We start from the raw sequence: 18,134 nt of genomic DNA on the forward strand, positions 1-18,134 counted from the left end.
TTTCTTGAACTTAGATAAGGAGAAGGTAATTATTTCGGATTACATCTTAATTTCCATTCAGCGTACCAATGTCGTTCAAAGACCATATGGAACAATCCTGGCTAAGCCATATAGTACCCGTACATGATTATGTACCAGTAAGCTTGGATCAGATCCAACCTTCTCGGAGCGGCAATGTTGGCCCGAGTTCGGACAAATTCGTGAAAGACTCACCTCCGCTTGCAGTCATTCAGTAAAATGCCCGTTTACAATCGTTTACACGTGCATGACGCTTAACGAAACATTTGCTCCACGCGAGCATAATAAATTAACACTAACAAGCAATTTCTGTTATGGCTTGTTAATGGCTGAAAAGGTTAAAATTCAAGTTTATTTTTAGATGTCCCTTTTAAAGCTATAATTGCACATAATATTGGATAACAAGCCTCTGTTATAGCGGACCCATGTAGGACGAGATTTGTGCTCGGCGTGTTCTCATATGGAGCATTTAACAGAAGCTACACCCGTGTACAACTTGGAATCACGCTAGAAGCCCAGCCTACTTGTTTTTCCTTTTTTACCCCAAACCTCGGTGAATCTGGCGTTCTCAAAATAAAAAACTGTGTCAGTTTAGAAATATGCATTACTCTATTTACCCTACTCTCCCTACTCTACCCCGTATCCGTCTTGGTGTATACAGACAGAAAGCATACACTCGAGAATGTGTGTCACCACCTGATAAGATCGTAATCGGAAAGCACCCAGCAGCAAGTTGGCCCTATGGGGTAGTCGTGACGATCCCGTGAACTAGCTGCACTAATGCCCAGTAGACACTTCACGATGGCTAACATAGCAGTGATCGGAGCTGGAGTTGTCGGACTGTCCACCGCCATTAACATCATAGAGAGCGTCCCAGACGCTAGGGTCACTATCTATGCTGACCGATGGTCACCGGACACCCTCAGTGACGGAGCGGCTGGGTGCTTTGGACCCAAACTTGGGGGTCCTATGTACCCCATGGGTATAGAGTTGAAGCGGTTTAAGTAAGTACATTGATAAAAAGAAATGCATGTAAGAATCTATGATTCAGTTCAAAAAAATACCTGCATGTTGCATGTTTTTGCATTTTAGTTAAATTAAAATGTTGAAGCAGATACAATTCAAGATAAAAACCCAAAGTAGTTTTGAAATCTACACTAACCGAACGTGCCCAGAAACCGTCGTTGAATGTGGCATACCGCTATGCTTCTATTTTGACCATGGCATCATGCTAACGCTAGTTTATCACAGTTTCTGTAAACATTTAACCTTATATTCAGCATGTATATCTAAGCCTACCGTATGATATATGTAAGCTCTCATTATCTTTATATGGAAGAGTAGTAGATACAGTGACTGAAATTAAAATAATGTCTCACTTGCTTGACTGTTTCCGGTCGGAATTGTGTGTGTGGGACCCTTGCCCCCCTTTGCTCCATCACTGTAGACTTGGTATAATTTTTCTTTCACTGTAGAACCTGGGCAAGAGACTCGTTCCAGCACTACGACGCCATTGCCCACTCGGCGGAGTCTGCAGAGGCCGGTGTGTTTCCAGTCTCTGGCTACAGGTTATACTGCAGGCCTGAAAACGTGAGTGTAGACCATACAGCTTTTTCTCAATATCGTGAGGCTGTCTAGGTATGGTATGGTATGGTATGGTATGGAAGCAACATGTCATTTAAGAAAATATTGTTGGTTCGTATCGATTTACCGCAGTAGATTTTTGATAGCGTATGGCAATATGTAGTAAAGTATGGTCATTTTTGGGCGTGGTGTTATTTTAGGTTGCACCGTACCGTGCTCTGGAACTCATGTCCAACTACAAAGAACTCTCTAAAGAAGAGATGAAGAAGTTTCCACCCAAGTATAAGTATGCATTGTCATCTTTTAAATAATTTGGCACTCGATTGGCATTCGATTGGCTCAAAACTGTTTTCATGAGTTACTATGCCAAGTCAGATATTTCAATACAAAAGCAAAAATTAAAAATTTAGCATTGTAGTGTCGATATCTTGATGATCTCTTTCATTTCAGTTATGGGAATACGCAATTTGAGTAGTGGTTATGTGCAGTTTCACATTTGATAAACGCTTTACAATCAAAAGCGCGCAGAACACAAAATCACACAACGGCAAAAAGGTGTTCATATACAGTGTACAAGAAGATCTGGTAGTACTATATATGTCGACATAATATATGCTACATGAAGTTCCCATAGATAGGTTCAAAATATCAAACATTTAAACATTTTCAGAGTCGGTTTCTTTTTCACAACGTTAATAGCAGAGTGTCACCGTTATCTACCTTGGCTTTTGAAGCGGTTTAAGAGGAAGGGTGGTCACGTGGTGCAACAGAAGATGACAACATTAAAGCAGGTAGTGTCGGGATTAATATGATAGTTTCGAAGAATGACAACACACAAAATGGCGTGTTTGTCTTTTTTTTTTTTTTTTTTTTTTTTTTTTTTTTTTTTTTTACTATTTCATCGGAAGGTTTGCTTCAAAATTAGGCTAATATAAAGAATTCAAATAAGTTCCATGAAAGAGAGAAAGAACATTTCGAAATTATTTGAAATAGCCTGTAAAATAGTGTCGTTGCTTGTTGGGAATATCATTTAATAAAGCTGAATTCAGTTTTATGCCATTGCGAAAAAGAGTTAATTAAGTAACCGAGAACAAACGATTAATATTTTCATATATTGCATATTAAAATGCCCGTCTCTAATTTATACTATTCATAAAACTTGACACCCAGTTCTGTGGTCAGTACGACCTGGTGGTCAACTGCACTGGTATTGGGGCCAGAGAACTGCTGGGGGACACTGTCCTGAGGCCAATGAGGGGACAGGTCATGCGCGTAAAGGCCCCTTGGATTAAGCATTACTACTTTACTGACTGTGACTGCTATATATACCCATGGTAAGATAGCTATATCATTATTACTAATTGTGATATACTTTCGCAGGCTCGTGTTAAACATTTTTTATAAGACAGTCATTCCAAGCTTACACAACAGGAGCGAGTATAGTTCTGTTGGGGCTCTAATAACCACTAGTGTTTTCCAACTGTAATCTTTCCAACTGTATCAAACAGAGATACTGGTACATAAATTATGTCGTATATATATATATAATCTACATGTATTGGCAACTGTGTTTTCCTTGCTCCAGCGCAGACGACGTTGTCGTAGGGGGCGTGAAACAGTATGATGAGTACAGCACCGTCGTAAATGAGAGAGACAAAGCTACAATTCTGAAAAACTGTCTAGAGATGGTACCTTCATTAAAGGTAATGGTACCGAGTATCAAAGTCTATCCGATTACGCATTTCAGTATTACGTCTTTATCAAGTCTTTACTAGTGGAATGTAGTTTTGAAGTCTGAATGTCCACCATTTTCGATTAAAATCGCGAGGCATTCAGTCTTAATTGTTGGTTGATCTGTCACCACCGCTAGCCGCTCAATATCTATGTACAGAAAGCAAGCAACCTACCTCGGATACAGTGTCCTAAACGAGTTTTGTTAATTTGGTCAGTACGTGGTCAAAAGGTAACATGTTTCTAGCAATCGTATTGCTGACCGAGACATATAGAATAAATCCGTGAAATTTCCATAGTGGAAAAAAACACCAGAGAGAAGTGTTTCCAAATGATGAAAATATTTTGATTCCAGGACGCAGAGTTCAAATTTGACTGGGTTGGTCTGAGACCCTCGCGGAATCCAGTACGGGTAGAATTCGAAGCAATCAAATATGGAGATGATACCTTGAAGGTATGTTAACCATAACCTGTAGGTTGTCTTGTGATAAGTTTTAATTAAATTATATCAATTCAACACAAATCATGCCAGTGTTTTCATGGTGTCCAAAATTCTAGCTTCTTCATTAAATTTAAGACATGTTATCGCTAAAACCATTGAACTAAATTTACCTTTTGTATAATTCTAGAAGCATGTCTTTCCATTCAAGTTAAAGTTTCTAAATAAAAAAGACCGTCAAACTAACTTATTTTTGCAATTTATTCTTTGTCGTGTTGGACATTTAGTGCTGAATTCTTACAAGAATTATAAGCTTCCATTATGGCCGGTTCAAATAGTTGTATTGCACGGCTTATATTGTATACAAAACAAAAAAATTCAACTTTGAAACCGGATTTTTTTTTCGCTAATGCAGACGTAGCCATACTTTAATCAAATATTTCTGGTCAAGAAGCTTTCCGCGTATTGTATTTGATTATTCATAAATCTATTTATATTAAAAAGTGTTTGTCTAAACTTATTCGGTGTCACGAAACAGTGCTACTTACAGGTACCGCTTTCATTTATTTCCACCAGGTCGTCCATAACTACGGGCACGGCGCAAGCGGAATTGGTCTTAGTTGGGGCACTGCTGTGGAGGCGACACACCTGGTGATGAAGGCATTAGGGAAATTTTCTACAAGCAAGCTGTAAATTTTCATTCCGTGCGTTGGAAAACCAATACAGACACTGCCGTCCAATCGCTATTTTCTGCATTATACTAGTAATATAATCCTGTTCCATCGTGAAAGTCCTCAAAGTTTTGCCTACAGGTTGTGCAAGCACAGCACTTAGCGCAATATAATAAATACGGTATCTGCGTAACACTGCATTTAAGAAACTACAATAGGACACTGAAATCTAACGTTAAAGCCCTATAAAAACAAAGTCTATAATCTGAAATATAAAAAAAAACACCGGGACTATTTTGCTGGTACAACAGCTTTTTCGACGCAAAGATCCGAAAAGCCTGTTTTATATATAATACAGTAACATGGCAATCCATCTAGTCAAAATGTGCCCGTTCATTCTATTGTACGCATTTCAGCGGACTAAAAATGTATTAAAAGCAATACGTTTATAAATATGTTGTTTGAATTATTAGGATATCTATCAGTCATGCTTCGACTGTTATTGTTTATGAAAAGAATGTCCGGTCTTTTACACACACACACACACACACACACACACGTATATTTCAGATTCCCCTCTTTGTATTAGTCAGGCAAATTGAGGCCAGTGCAGGCACATATACTAGTTCTTGTACGCGCTCACATTGATCACTTCGTCCGAGAATATGAGAATATTTTTTCATGCTACGTTATGTTGTGCTTCATAAGTAGGTCAGGTTTCTCGCCGAGCCAACAGTCATTTCAGGTTCAAACAGTACAAGCACATTTGTGCAAGGCAACAACTACATCCACCTATTTACCCGTGAAGCGATGAATTGACCCATATACCGAACCGCAAGTGGCCCCATATATAAAACCATAAAGAGAAAGAGGTGGTATGCGATATCACAGAGAATATGATGTGGACTGAATGACTCAATGCAATGGCTAACATAGCAGTGATCGGAGCTGGAGTTGTCGGACTGTCCACCGCTGTTAACATCATAGAGAGCGTCCCAGACGCTAGGGTCACTATCTATGCTGACCGTTGGTCACCGGACACAGTCAGTGACGGAGCGGCTGGGTGCTTTGGCCCCAAACTTGGGGGTCCTATGTATCCCATGGGCATAGAATTGGAGCGGTTTAAGTATGTTAGTTCTTTACACACATAAGGTGATGTATTGGATACTTTTAAAACCTTTAAAACATTGCAAATTAAATTTCAGTCTATACTGCCGTCTTTTGTGTAAAGGCGGCACAAATTTTTCTTTATATATGCATATAGCTGTTTATACACAGTCATGAGGATATTGCATGGATCGATGGTTTTGTTGAATGCAGAAGGTGGTGCTAGGTTATATAAAATAGTGCACGAGTCGGTAATTTGTTCTGTAATATCCAGGGCACGGAGTTGAACATTTGTTTGATTTTGTCTTATTTAGTTATATGGCAGTGGGAAGGGGGGAGGGGTGCATGTATCTCTGAAGCAATTAAGGGGGGAGGGTATGTGGGTCCCATAGAGCTCCCTGGATCCTGGATATTTCCCTAAGCCCTTGAATATTTGCAAGACTTGTTCAATCCAGAATGTCGTCGTTTTTCTCTAGAATATGGGGCAGGGATTCATTCAGGCACTACGACGCCGTGGCTCATTCAGCGGACTCGTCAGAAGCCGGTGTCTTTGTCTTGTCTGGATATGAACTTTACAGCAAACCTGAGAACGTGAGTAAATCAATGTACATGTAAATCATTCCAGTTTTGTTCTCATGTACTAGTAGCAAAGATTAGAAAACATGTACGTTATTCACAATGTGTTTACAGTTTAACCACGCTAAATATCGCTTGCATGAGTTTGTGCACTAACATAAATAAGAACTAGAACGCAACGCTATTTTTACACAAACACGGGTTATGCAGTAGATGCACATACTCCTATATATAGGGCCTATTTTTTCTTTCCACAGTTCGAGAATTCCAGGGTAGAATTTGAACTTTCATTGGCCTGAAGCCCTATGCTAATAACCTATTCTTATAATGTGCGTGTTACCTGTAAATCAAAAATTGTTATTATTTTAGCTGTTAATCATTATAAAATATTGAATCAACATTGACAAAATAACTTATTTTGTGCACCATTATTTTCTGCTTTATGTCTGTGCATTTGACAGGTTTACTGTTTTGTTAATAGTTAGTACCACAGTTACGCACCATTTAGGTCCGGTTCAGTGTAAGGTCAATCGTTTCTCCAGTGTAGATAAACACCTGTGCATCATTTGGTTTTAGGTATCCCCCTACAATGCTACAGAACTGATGTATAACTACAGAGAACTCACCAAAGAAGAGATGAAAAGGTTCCCTCCCAAGTACAAGTAAGTACGAGCGTTTTATTATTATTTTTATTTTTTATTATTATTTATTTATTTATTTATTTATTTATTTATTTATTTATTTTTTGTGAAGATGTTATAAAATTTAAAAGCGGGATTGGTGGGGGTTGAGCCTTATAACCTTAATCCGCAACAATGTAAACAAAAGCATGCAAAGAACAATAACAGACACAAGAAACATTTTGATAATTCCATTTTCAGAGTTGGGTATTTTGTTACCACGCTTATGGCGGAGTGTCAACGCTACCTTCCGTGGCTTCTGAAACGTTTTAAGAGCAAAGGTGGTCACGTGGTACAACAGAGGGTAAAAACGTTGCAACAGGTAATGGACACTGTATGACGATATCAGTACAATGTATGGGTATGGTTCTATACCATCGATTAGATAGTTTGTGAACAATTATCAGTACCATTTGGCCATTAGAATCAGATGTTAAAGTCGTATCTATATATTTCCCCCTCCATTGTTTTGGACAGCAGCGGTTTTTGTAGTCTTTCCTGGTACAATGAATCTGTTTTTCATACTATTGTTTGACTATGTGTTTTATTCCCAATTAAGTTCTGTGGTCAGTACGACCTGGTGGTCAACTGCACTGGTATTGGGGCCAGAGAACTGCTGGGGGACACCGTCCTGAAACCCATGAGAGGACAGGTCATGCGCGTGAAGGCCCCGTGGATTAGGCATTACTACTTTACGGACAGTGACTGCTATATTTACCCTGGGTGAGCTGTACAAGATGCCATACTGTAAGATATTGTTGACCTTTGGAGAAATTGAATAGGACCTTTATATGGTCCTTGTTTAGCATTTAGAAAGTGTTGTTATTTTTTTTTAATATTAATGTCGTTTTACATATAACTTCGTGACATTGAATAAACTTGTAACGTGTTTTTTTTTTCAAGACAAGATGCAGTTGTCTTGGGAGGAGTGAAACAATACAATGAAAACAGCTTGGAGGTGAATGAGAAAGACAAAGCTACGATATTGAAAAACTGCTTGGAGATGGTCCCCTCTTTAAAGGTAAGAAATCACTTCCTGAAGGCGATTGTTTATGGGCACCAAGGCGACCAAAATCGGTTTGCGTTTCATAATGTAAAACAGTGTGAAGATATCAAATAGCTCTTTCAGCAAAATCAAGGTTCGTTGATCGTGCAAAGGTTTGTTCTTTATCTTCTACTTGCAGACAGATCCATTAGCAGTAAATGAATTTTTCCTTTATTGATTTTTCACGATGGATAAAGTGTGTTGTGGGAATAGCGAACAATTTATGAGTCATTTTTCATATCTAGGTGACATTTTGGAAAAATTATGAACAAAATACATACGTCAAATTTTATTTCGCTTACAGGACGCAGAGTTCAAGTATGACTGGGTCGGTCTTAGGCCGTCGAGGAAACCAGTTCGTGTGGAATTGGAGGAAATGAAATTTGGAGACGATATCTTAAAGGCAAGTATTATTTTATAAGTCTAATACATTATTCTGAAAAAAAATAGAAAATAAAAGCCTAGAGTTGGGACTTTGTTACTTTTATGTGCCCGGCACCCTACAATCGCCTGAAATATTTAATCGGAGCATAGACCGTATTGTGACACAAAATTGTGTTGAATGGTTTAAGTCTCCCAGAAACAGTGGTAATTCAATATAGTATTCTAAATTGGATCGTGGTCACGTATTCCTTCCTCGTGTAGCATTCTGAAACGTTTAGGTAATACGGACATTCAACAGACACCATAACCAATAGCTTTTCTAAAAACACTGTTGTTACAACATAAGATCACTTTAATTTATCAAATGTAATTTCTATACCACCAGGTCGTCCATAACTACGGCCACGGCGCCAGCGGGATTGGCCTCAGTTGGGGTACTGCTGTGGAGGCGACACACCTGGTGATGAAGGCATTACGGAAGTTCCCTGCAAGTAAACTATAGCGGCGTCCCGCACGCATTGGAGCGACACCTATGGATTTTCCAAAGAACTTTGCGGGGCATTTCAAGGTCTTATTGTACATGTATAAGAAGTGGTTAAATGCACATACATCAATATATAGACTGACCTTATTTGTTATTTGTTAGAATACATTATTTGAAAACAAAGACTATTAGCATTATTTTAAGATAAACACTATTATATAAAAATAGTTTGCTTCAGGCTGTAACTGTAATGTAAGAAAGTGAAGTGGAAATAATAACATATCTTCTTGGGATTTTTCTAAAAAAAGTAAAAATTTACATATGCACTTTGTCATCTGTAATAAACGATTGTTTCATTAGTACCGAGTAATACTGTCGCATTTTCCTTCAGTTTTGTTAGCAGCAACCCATGCATTAGTTTTTAAAAGACATCTTGTGGATAATCTTGTTTGTGACTAGAGAATGACAAAAAATTGAAAAACTAAGCAAGTATTTTTTGTAAGTCCATTGCGTTAAGTGTGATGTAGAGTTATCGAAATATACATGCTGGGCGATCTGGCCGATTGTGAATATTGTTTTCCCAACAACGCTTGGTATTTCCCTGTGTGTAATTAATTAATATACAGTTCATGTTAGAGTACGTCACTAAAATTCTGTGAAAGTGTTTGAATGGTGACTTTTGCCTAACTAATGTTCAGTTTCACATACACCAGTGGACACAAACTCGAGTGCGTGCTCGCACGCACACACCATTTATTCGCTCTACAATTCGTCTGTGGTGATAAGTTTTCCCGTGCATACGATATAATTCCCTGATGAACTTTACCTTCAGCCAGTCATGTCTCACGGGGAAAGTAAGAGTTTAGGCACGCATGGATTAATTTTTGAGACAAGCATAAATAAAACGTGTTATAACTCAATAATGTTGAATGTATCTGAGGTTCATGTACCATCTTCTGGAAAACGGGCGTTAGTGCACCTGTACTTTTACGCGTGCACTCAGTACACTCAACAATGGCGAACATAGCAGTGATCGGAGCCGGAGTTGTTGGACTATCCACCGCCGTTAACATCATAGAGAGCGTTCCTGACGCTCAGGTCACTATCTTTGCTGACCGATGGTCACCAGACACCACCAGTGACGGTGCTGGCGGGGTGTTCTCTCCCAGGTTCACGGCCGATGGATACGGGTACGGCGTTCCTCTCGAACGCTTCAGGTAGGTGGTTATCGATTTGAAGCAACGGAACTAGGTCACGGGTGAAGGTCGGATTTGTTTGGGTTCAAATGAGTGTTTGCATTGCTACGTGGAGAAGAAGAAAATATATATCAATATGAAATGGAAAATCTATGTTGAGAAAAGGTCGACATTAAATGCATATAAAAAGACTTCCTGTACACATTTCGAAGCGTTTAATGAAGTTGTTTAACAAGTACAGTGTAGGCCCCTACATGTAGGCCTACCATGCGTACGGCTCTACCGGTAGTTGATTCTTTAAGAAAATAGCGTGGGTATAGTAAATGTATCTATATAATCAGAGTCGATAAAAACGCCGGGCAAATGTTATTGGTTTACAAGAAAAGTAGGAAGTATTTATTTCCTTCTTTCAGACAATGGTCCAAGGATTCTTTTAAAAATTACGACTCCATTGCCCGGTCAGCCGATTCTTTCAACGCAGGCGTGATGGCTATTTCCGGATACAAGTTATACAGCAAGAAAGAGAACGTGAGATTGCGATTTGAACAGCTTGCATGTAGATTATGGTAAACGTCACATTCACAGTAAAATATGTGACGATGTGACTTACATGTAGTGCCGCTTTTTTGTTTTGGCCATCTCCACCTCTTGGCAGGACGGGTTGCTTGCCTTAATTTTTGTTGTTAAGCGACAGGTATTATTTTTGTGTTACACCGATTCCTTTTGGGCGGGATTTAATTAATCCGCCACAGCTATACTTTAAATGTGTCCAGACATTCCGGTTAAATGAGGATTTCTTGGTCAGAATATTGAACGTGCTCACATTATCAGTAAGCCCTATAACAGAGATAGATATGTATCAAGTGAATCAGATTATAAGCCCGATGTCAAATTAAAAGCAGGTCTGATCTTAAGAATCTTAAAGACCCTATATTACCATAACGGCTAACCAAGTCACCTTGGTAGCCTAATTGTATTAGTTGCGCAATGAACCACTGGTGGATTTCGATTTCACAGGCACATACATGTACAATGTAGTTAGCCCAAATTTAAATTGAAGTGGAAGAATTTTGGAGACCTCATTTGCATAGAAATCAGTTTAAATAATTTTGTTTCGTTCCTTTTTTAGGTGGCAGCGTATTTCTCCCAAGACATTATATACCACTGGAAGGAACTTAGTCCAGAAGAAATGAAGAAAATGTTTCCACCGAAGTTCAAGTAAGTCTTTCCATAGGTCCATCCTACCCCACTTCTTCTTCTTTTTCATCTTCTTCCCTTTTCCGAGTTCTGCGATTTATAATTTCAGTGTTGGGACCAATAACAGATTTAACTAGAAAAGCACTCCGAGAGCGCATACCTCCGCCAAGGCAGCAAAGTCTCCACCCAATGTCGTTTCTCCCCTAAATTTTCATTACCCCCGCCAAGGAGGTTATGTTTTCACCCCTGTTTGTCTGTCTGTCTGTCTGTCTGTCATCAACATAACTCAAAACGTTATGGACCGATTTTGATGAAATTTTCAGGAACTGTCAGAAGTGGGCCAAGGAAGAGATGGTTAGGTGGTGATCCGGATCAATAATCAATCAATAACCAATAATCAAAATATCGAAAATTTAGGGGTGAAACGGCATTAGATGGAGACTTTGCTACCTTGGCGGAGGTCTGCGCTCTCTGAGTGCTTTTCTAGTTACAATGTACTTTTATCCAATAGCTTACCCACATGTATCCATATAAACGTGACCTTTGAACTTGCTCCTGTGCAATGATATTATCCCCTGTTCCAGGGTCGGATTCTTCATGAGCACCGTCCTTGTGGAGTGTCAGAGATACCTTCCCTGGTTAACTCGGAGATTTATACGGAAAGGTGGTAAACTAGTAGACAGGAAAGTCGAAAGCTTACAACAGGCAAGTGTATTTTTAAGTCCTCTGTCTTGAGTTAATTCCGGGGTCCATTAGAAAGTTAGGTTTATTTAACTATCATGTTCCTGTTTTAAAAATGAAAAAAAGCCTTATGTACTGCGTCCTTGCTTAAGCTGCTACACTACGATATTGATGACACACTTTGCGACCACCTCTTTGAGAACATTTTAGGAGCTGTTGGTCCACAATAAATGACATACAAGTATCCGAATGGTTTGTGGGCCACTGAGAGCATTTAATACAAATATTCTACTGTATTATCACACTATTTTATGAACGTAATTTCATCTTGGTATATCTGTGCAGTTTGCTGGACGATACGACGTGGTGGTAAACTGTTGCGGGCTGGGAGCACGTGACCTGCTTGCTGATGACGTCATCAGACCCTTGCGGGGCCAAGTTATACGTGTCAAAGCGCCCTGGATAAAACATTTCTATTCCACAGACACCGACTGCTACATATATCCAGGGTAAGGTCTAAATAAATGTTTCAATCTATAGTTAAAACCATATCTTACATTATTTGGACCACAAAGATAGAAATCAGATTCCTTTGCCAGGCACCAGTAGTGCTTTTGGAACAAATCGTTCATGTCCAATATATGTTGTAAAACAAACAAATAGATTCACTAGTGGATGAAGGATATTAAAAAGTTTGGCAGCAATATTATTTTTATTTATTTATTTATTTATTTATTCCTTCATTCTTAATTCATTTATTTTAAAATAAATTTTGAAATCTGTAAAATATGGGAAAGATTACGTTACGGTGACGCCATTTTCTTCTTATCCAATCACAGCGTGGATACCGTGGTCCTTGGTGGCGTCAAACAGTTGGACAATTTTAACTTAGAGGTCGATCCTGGGGACAAGGCAAAGATCAAGAAGAACTGCACTGAGCTTGTGCCTTCTTTAAAAGTGCGTTAGATTTCAAACAACTACAGTAAATTATGAAAATCAGAACTCGTAATGGACACTATCATCACGTGCAGTGGACGGCGCACACTTTACGTTGGTTTTTATTCAGTTTACTGTTTGTCATGGTCTGTGTGCTAAAACACTACGTTTTTGTCATATTTCACGAAAGTTTTATTGTGTTTGATGTATTTGATTATTTTAGGGCGAGGGGGGAAATTTGTGGAATACGATATGAAAACTACTTGGATTTTATCGGAAGCATTTTAAAGTGTGCCGATATTGTCGTATCACTATTTGTACCTTCACCCTCAGATACCGGTAATGTCATCAGCTGTGTTACGCACTCATAGTTAAATATTAAATTCTTCACGCAATAGCTAAACTCTATTTAACACTTATTTCCAATTATTTCAATCAAATACTGGATCATTTGTCATTGGATCATTTGTCATTTGAATAAGCTATATCTGTAATTCTGATGCCTTCATATATTTGATCCACGCCAGGACGCAGAATTCTTGTGTGATTGGGTTGGTCTACGGCCACTGAGGGAACCACTACGATTAGAAAGAGAAGACATGAAATTCGGGGACCGATATCTGAAGGTAGTTTTAAATATCGTTATCTTGTCTGTAAATCACGAAAGTGACTCAACACGATGATATCTTTGGAAATTATAATGTGCTGTTTGGAGTACAGTATTAAAATGTCTAATAACAGGCCAAGTTTATCCTGAATTGTCAAATGAATCTAATACAGACAACATATATGGGGCGCCTTATTGACACAGTGTGTGTTTCTAAAAAAATCAGTTTTTTAAACTTACCTCTCAGTATATAATCCCACACGAGGCAAATTCAAGACAAATTTACGACAAATATTTTACTGGTGCTGATTTTTCGATTAAAAATATGTTCACTAATTTATTCCGTGTGTTCGGACAGATTGTCCACAATTACGGTCACGGACAGAGTGGCGTTGGGCTGAGCTGGGGGACGGCCGTTGAAGCCACAAAACTTGTACAGGAGGCACTGGGTCCGAAGACAGTGAGCAAACTGTGACTGTTCTGGACGGGCGAGTGCAGACACATAGCGAACCAATGGTTGTCAGCGTTACTTGTTCAGTTCTGGCCATGCAGTAAGCAAATGGTGACCTTGCTACACGTTTCAAAGAAGTAATTTTTTTATTTCACGACATTTCGAAAAAAATTGCGTTGATGGATACAGACTACAAGTGTGATGTATTACACATATTTCAAGATAAACCCTCTCTTATAATAACCACGTACCCTTCTGCCGTGAAACATTTACAAATGTTAGAATCTATATATATAAAGATAGCCCTGTTTACCTTCAATGACAACAGCAGCAAGAACCAAAAGTACAATAAGAACGCACGTCTTCATTTTTGTAGTGAAAGTCTAGAGAAGTCTGTACAAGTCTTTCCATCTGATTTCCCTGCAAAAGGTTGACTAATATACAGTTGTCAGTAGTCTAATTATCATGCATTTTCCATCACACGAAAACAAATATGCGGAAGAGTTGCAAATAAAATATTTATATTTTGACCCTTCCTTTCTCTTTCTTATTTCCGCAACCCTTCTAAAGTCAGGACAGATGGCTTCATTTTCTGTGACAAGGACGATGTATAAGCACCTAAAGTGTTTTTATAGCCATCACAAGGTAGTGTTTTTCAAAAGATTTATTAGTCATTTTTGTCAACTTTTCACGTGTGTACATTCTTCAAACGGAATAAGAATATAAATATACTGATCGTCTTAACTGATATATGCCAAGATGTGTATTTGTGTGTGTGTGTGTTTGTGGAGAGAGAGAGAGAGAAACAATTTGGTCTTCAAAACCTACACTGACGGCATGGCTGTTGTCTCAAATAGAGTTAACCAACCCTTCTCTCCAACAAACTAACGTATTTATCTTAAACATAAAAATTGAATAGAAGTGATAATAGTGGCATATATTTGCTGAAAACGATGCCTCTTAGTCAATCCATAGTATTAATTTATAATATTGATTGTCTAAGTGTGTTTTTACCTTTTTTATAGTACGGCTTCTGATATTTATCAATTTTTGTAAAACCTTTGAAGCGGATATTATTTTACGTCTTCTATTTATATAGAAATTTAATTTAAATCATTTATTATAATTGCGATTAACACACACACACACACGCACACACACACACACGTTTAGAATGTGGAAAATAAAGGCTAGCTCATCAGGCAGCGTCCGTTGGGGACACACGTGCGTGTGCGTGCGTGTGTGTGTGTGTGTGTGTGTGTGTGTGATATAAATATCTTCCTCTATATCCATAGTTCATGGAGTTCTCATATTTCAATGGCAGTTAAAATTATAATAAACGGTACTCGCATAGTAATTGCAATAATTTTCATAATAAACATTTTGCGTGCATGTCATACTTCAACCGTAATGGCTTCTTAGAAAAATGAAATTGTTTAAGTTTGGAAATTATAAATAACGATGTGGACAATCCCATATAGTATAAGAAGTTGCGCTTCAAATGTTTTGCAAAATGTTTGATATATCGTTTAACGTGTCACTTATTCACAAAGTTAATGCATTCTCATGACAAGACTGGGTCAAAGAAGATAAAAGCTGACCTTTGTGGATGTTTTAGACGAAGGCGTCTGTCATTGTCATTGTCATTCAGAGAATGCTGCGAACTCACCTTGAGACCCAAGGGTATCTAGACAGTGATGACCCTAGCCAATACGTTTGCGGTTACAGTTCTCGATTTCAAACTAATACAATTACCTGGAACTCAAATTTAACATATAACAGAAATCTTGTCAAATTTTTGATTGAGATCTGCCAGCGCAGAAAACATAGCTACACGAACTGTGCGATATACTTAAGTCTCATTTTAAATGTATTAGCCTAATTATCATAGTTATTAATATTATTATTACTCTTGTTATTATGACATATCGTGCGTGTATGTACACTAATGATGTTCCCTATATACCACGGTGAAATAAACTATCGATATCACTATCCATTCTTATTGGATGCAATACGATATAACTCTATCTGTACTACCATATTCTATATGATGGACTTTAATTTTGTATGTCCGCTTTCTTACTGCTTTTAAAATATGTTTATCACTGTATATATTTGCCCCCTTTATTTAACTTTAGGGTAGAAGACGAATTATTTTTTTGCCAAATAAAGTACATGGTTTGTTTAATGCCCTGCCTTGTTAATCGCCTCAAATTTTTAAGACACCCTTCGATATTCCTAGAAAACAATTAGAAAAAACTTTCCTTCTGCGACAGTATTGGCCTGTTATAAGATGTGCTTTGGACTGTCATAAAACGCACAAACTTTGACAGTGAATGTTCATTATGTATAAAAAATACAAAATAACCCACAGGTTTGGTCTCCAAAGAAGTGCGAAGATTCTAAAGGCATGGGCATTGGGAGAAGGACGAGATACTAGAATATTACAGCCTTCGAAACTATACCTCTCGTAAAATTTTGCGCCGAAGTAACTCTTTTGGACCAAATTTGCCAGTGCTGTGAGATAATTCTAGACAGAATGGGTATTGTGGTGAAGTTATTGGAATTCGCTTTTAATTGATAAAAAATACTTATACATCTTAAAATTATTTCCTGCTCTTGGCTTCTGGCACGAGGCCAATTATTCTGACTTTGAAGGATTGTGGAAATCACAAAAAAGGAAGGGTCAAAAATATACATTTTTTACTTGCAACTTTTCCGCATATTTGCGGTCGTGTTGTTTGCGAGTTATGATAATTATGCAGTTGGTGACTGTATATAAAAAGCCAATATTTTGCCGGATAACCAGTTAGAAGACTTCTATACAGACGTCTACAGACTTCTTCAGACTCTCGCAACAAACAATGAAGGCGTGCGTTCTTATCCTGCTTTTGGTTGTTGCTGCCGTTGTCATTGAAGGTAAGCAGGGTTACTCTCTCTGACCACGGGGTACGCTCGTAGTGTGTTAATTACAAAAAATGTTGAAAGCGACCCACAGTTTGATTATGTGCAGTATTTTACTATCTTAGGGTACACAGCGGGATACAGTAGAGATTTTGGATAACAAACGGCTTACCGTAAGACATGTACATGGGTTACAGATCACACTTGCTTTTTGTATCCGTGCACATAGATTATCGTAATACATCTCCATTTGTCTTCAAATTGCAGAGACCAGTGCAGGGCCCGGAGTAGCTTCGGCAAGCCTGGCAGCTACATGCACCTGTTGCGGCAATACCTGTTCCGGGACAAGCTGTAGTTGTAATGGCTGTAATTGCGACGGTTCTGACAGTGTGGTAAGTGCTCTTGAATTGTACTATTTCTCTTATTTTTTTCTTTGTGACTATCTGTGGATGGGTGGGTTGCTTGTGGGGTGGGGGTGTCTGTGCTACAAAAGCATTCCCCTTAATTATCATTGTAACAATTGTAAAAACGGGTCAAATCTAGTCGTGTTCGAACCTCTAAATGCACCAAGGTTTGATGAAACTACCTCGTAGAATGTTACAGTGTATATTGTAAATATTTACATGAGATCAAAGATATGCTTTACGAATGCAAATCCCTTTATTTTCAATGTTTTACTTTCAATTTCCAGAGTTATCGGTAGAAATCTAGAGAGTGATGATACAAAGCGGCAATTTTCAGAAGAGCCCATTGTTCTTGGAAGCAATAAAGACTTTTCGCTGAATTATCTCTGCAAGTTTTTAAGCTATCTTCTTATTTACATGACATCTTTTTAAAAAACAAACCCAAAACGCCGAATTTGTTAACCAAAACGAGATAATTTGATTATTCATGTTTGCAAGTAAAATGGAGAAAGAATATAAGTACAATAAATTGTAAAAATAATAATTGTTTCTTCTTCTGTTTATAAAAAGTGTGTATAACTCTATAGTTATTCACAGTGTGTATTACTCTATGTGGGAGAGATTGTTTACCAACTCAAAGTACGTTCTACAATTAATTAACCATCCATACCAGTGTTAATGAGATGGTCTTACGGCCTTTTACAGATTTTTCCTACGATTTGCCTGAAATAACATTTAACAGGACTTTCTTATTGTGGATGGCTAAAGACCTTCTCACAACGAACGTCCTATTTTAGCGATACAGCTGTACCGGTACATTTATAATACTTCACTATCTTATTACTCCACGACGGACTTAGCTTCCTTTTGCACATTCGCTTTAAGCTTGTTTCCCCGGGGGGGGGGGGGGGGGGGGGGGGGGGGGGGGGGGGGGGGGGGGGGGGGGGATTTACATGAGGGGTGTTTTTTTAATGAATACCATCAAAGGTATCTTTAAACACTGGTGTCGTCATTCGAGATAAAAAAAAAACTGAGA

The 18,134-nt window shown here is 38.3% G+C and overlaps 3 protein-coding genes across 5 annotated transcripts; all 3 read left to right on the forward strand.

Moving 5' to 3' along the window:
* The first annotated feature begins 461 nt into the window (after window positions 1-461).
* On the forward strand, window positions 462-4,867 carry LOC106169706 (D-aspartate oxidase-like). Its single transcript, XM_013549290.2, has 8 exons — window positions 462-1,022; window positions 1,494-1,608; window positions 1,803-1,888; window positions 2,273-2,393; window positions 2,773-2,936; window positions 3,188-3,305; window positions 3,689-3,787; window positions 4,349-4,867. Exons 1-8 carry the CDS (start codon window positions 799-801, stop codon window positions 4,463-4,465), a joined length of 1,044 nt encoding a protein of 347 aa, XP_013404744.2. The 5' UTR covers window positions 462-798; the 3' UTR covers window positions 4,466-4,867.
* A 363-nt stretch (window positions 4,868-5,230) lies between these two features.
* On the forward strand, window positions 5,231-9,091 carry LOC106153535 (D-aspartate oxidase-like). The gene is made up of 8 exons (XM_013527511.3): window positions 5,231-5,569; window positions 6,027-6,141; window positions 6,703-6,788; window positions 7,008-7,128; window positions 7,366-7,529; window positions 7,710-7,827; window positions 8,156-8,254; window positions 8,621-9,091. Exons 1-8 carry the CDS (start codon window positions 5,367-5,369, stop codon window positions 8,735-8,737), a joined length of 1,023 nt encoding a protein of 340 aa, XP_013382965.2. The 5' UTR covers window positions 5,231-5,366; the 3' UTR covers window positions 8,738-9,091.
* Window positions 9,092-9,239: 148 nt separating this feature from the next.
* Window positions 9,240-17,642, forward strand: LOC106169690 (D-aspartate oxidase). 3 transcript variants are annotated; one of them, XM_087015460.1, is made up of 10 exons: window positions 9,240-9,936; window positions 10,329-10,443; window positions 11,045-11,133; window positions 11,697-11,817; window positions 12,139-12,302; window positions 12,633-12,750; window positions 13,257-13,355; window positions 13,695-16,709; window positions 16,962-17,086; window positions 17,386-17,642. In XM_087015460.1, exons 1-8 carry the CDS (start codon window positions 9,734-9,736, stop codon window positions 13,809-13,811), a joined length of 1,026 nt encoding a protein of 341 aa, XP_086871586.1. In that variant the 5' UTR covers window positions 9,240-9,733; the 3' UTR covers window positions 13,812-16,709; window positions 16,962-17,086; window positions 17,386-17,642. The 3 variants fall into 3 exon arrangements, with proteins under 3 accessions (XP_086871586.1, XP_013404731.2, XP_086871587.1); XM_013549277.2 differs by having other exon boundaries at window positions 13,695-13,924; XM_087015461.1 differs by having other exon boundaries at window positions 13,695-13,887.
* The last annotated feature ends 492 nt before the right edge of the window (window positions 17,643-18,134 follow it).

Source organism: Lingula anatina, chromosome 6, assembly GCF_051362555.1.
Source record: "Lingula anatina isolate TDL-2025a chromosome 6, LinAna3.0, whole genome shotgun sequence".
Classification (NCBI taxonomy): domain Eukaryota; kingdom Metazoa; phylum Brachiopoda; class Lingulata; order Lingulida; family Lingulidae; genus Lingula; species Lingula anatina.

Bases quoted from the DNA above. Each gene is read 5' to 3' on its own strand.
- LOC106169706 (XM_013549290.2), top strand. From the start codon at position 799: ATGCCCAGTAGACACTTCACGATGGCTAACATAGCAGTGATCGGAGCT. The intron at 3,306-3,688 runs GTAATGGTACCG...TTTTGATTCCAG, and splicing joins AGATGGTACCTTCATTAAAG to GACGCAGAGTTCAAATTTGA. The intron at 3,788-4,348 runs GTATGTTAACCA...TATTTCCACCAG, and splicing joins ATGGAGATGATACCTTGAAG to GTCGTCCATAACTACGGGCA.
- LOC106153535 (XM_013527511.3), top strand. From the start codon at position 5,367: ATGGCTAACATAGCAGTGATCGGAGCTGGAGTTGTCGGACTGTCCACC. The intron at 5,570-6,026 runs GTATGTTAGTTC...GTTTTTCTCTAG, and splicing joins ATAGAATTGGAGCGGTTTAA to AATATGGGGCAGGGATTCAT. The intron at 7,129-7,365 runs GTAATGGACACT...TTCCCAATTAAG, and splicing joins GGGTAAAAACGTTGCAACAG to TTCTGTGGTCAGTACGACCT.
- LOC106169690 (XM_087015460.1), top strand. From the start codon at position 9,734: ATGGCGAACATAGCAGTGATCGGAGCCGGAGTTGTTGGACTATCCACC. The intron at 11,134-11,696 runs GTAAGTCTTTCC...CCCCTGTTCCAG, and splicing joins ATGTTTCCACCGAAGTTCAA to GGTCGGATTCTTCATGAGCA. The intron at 11,818-12,138 runs GCAAGTGTATTT...ATATCTGTGCAG, and splicing joins AAGTCGAAAGCTTACAACAG to TTTGCTGGACGATACGACGT.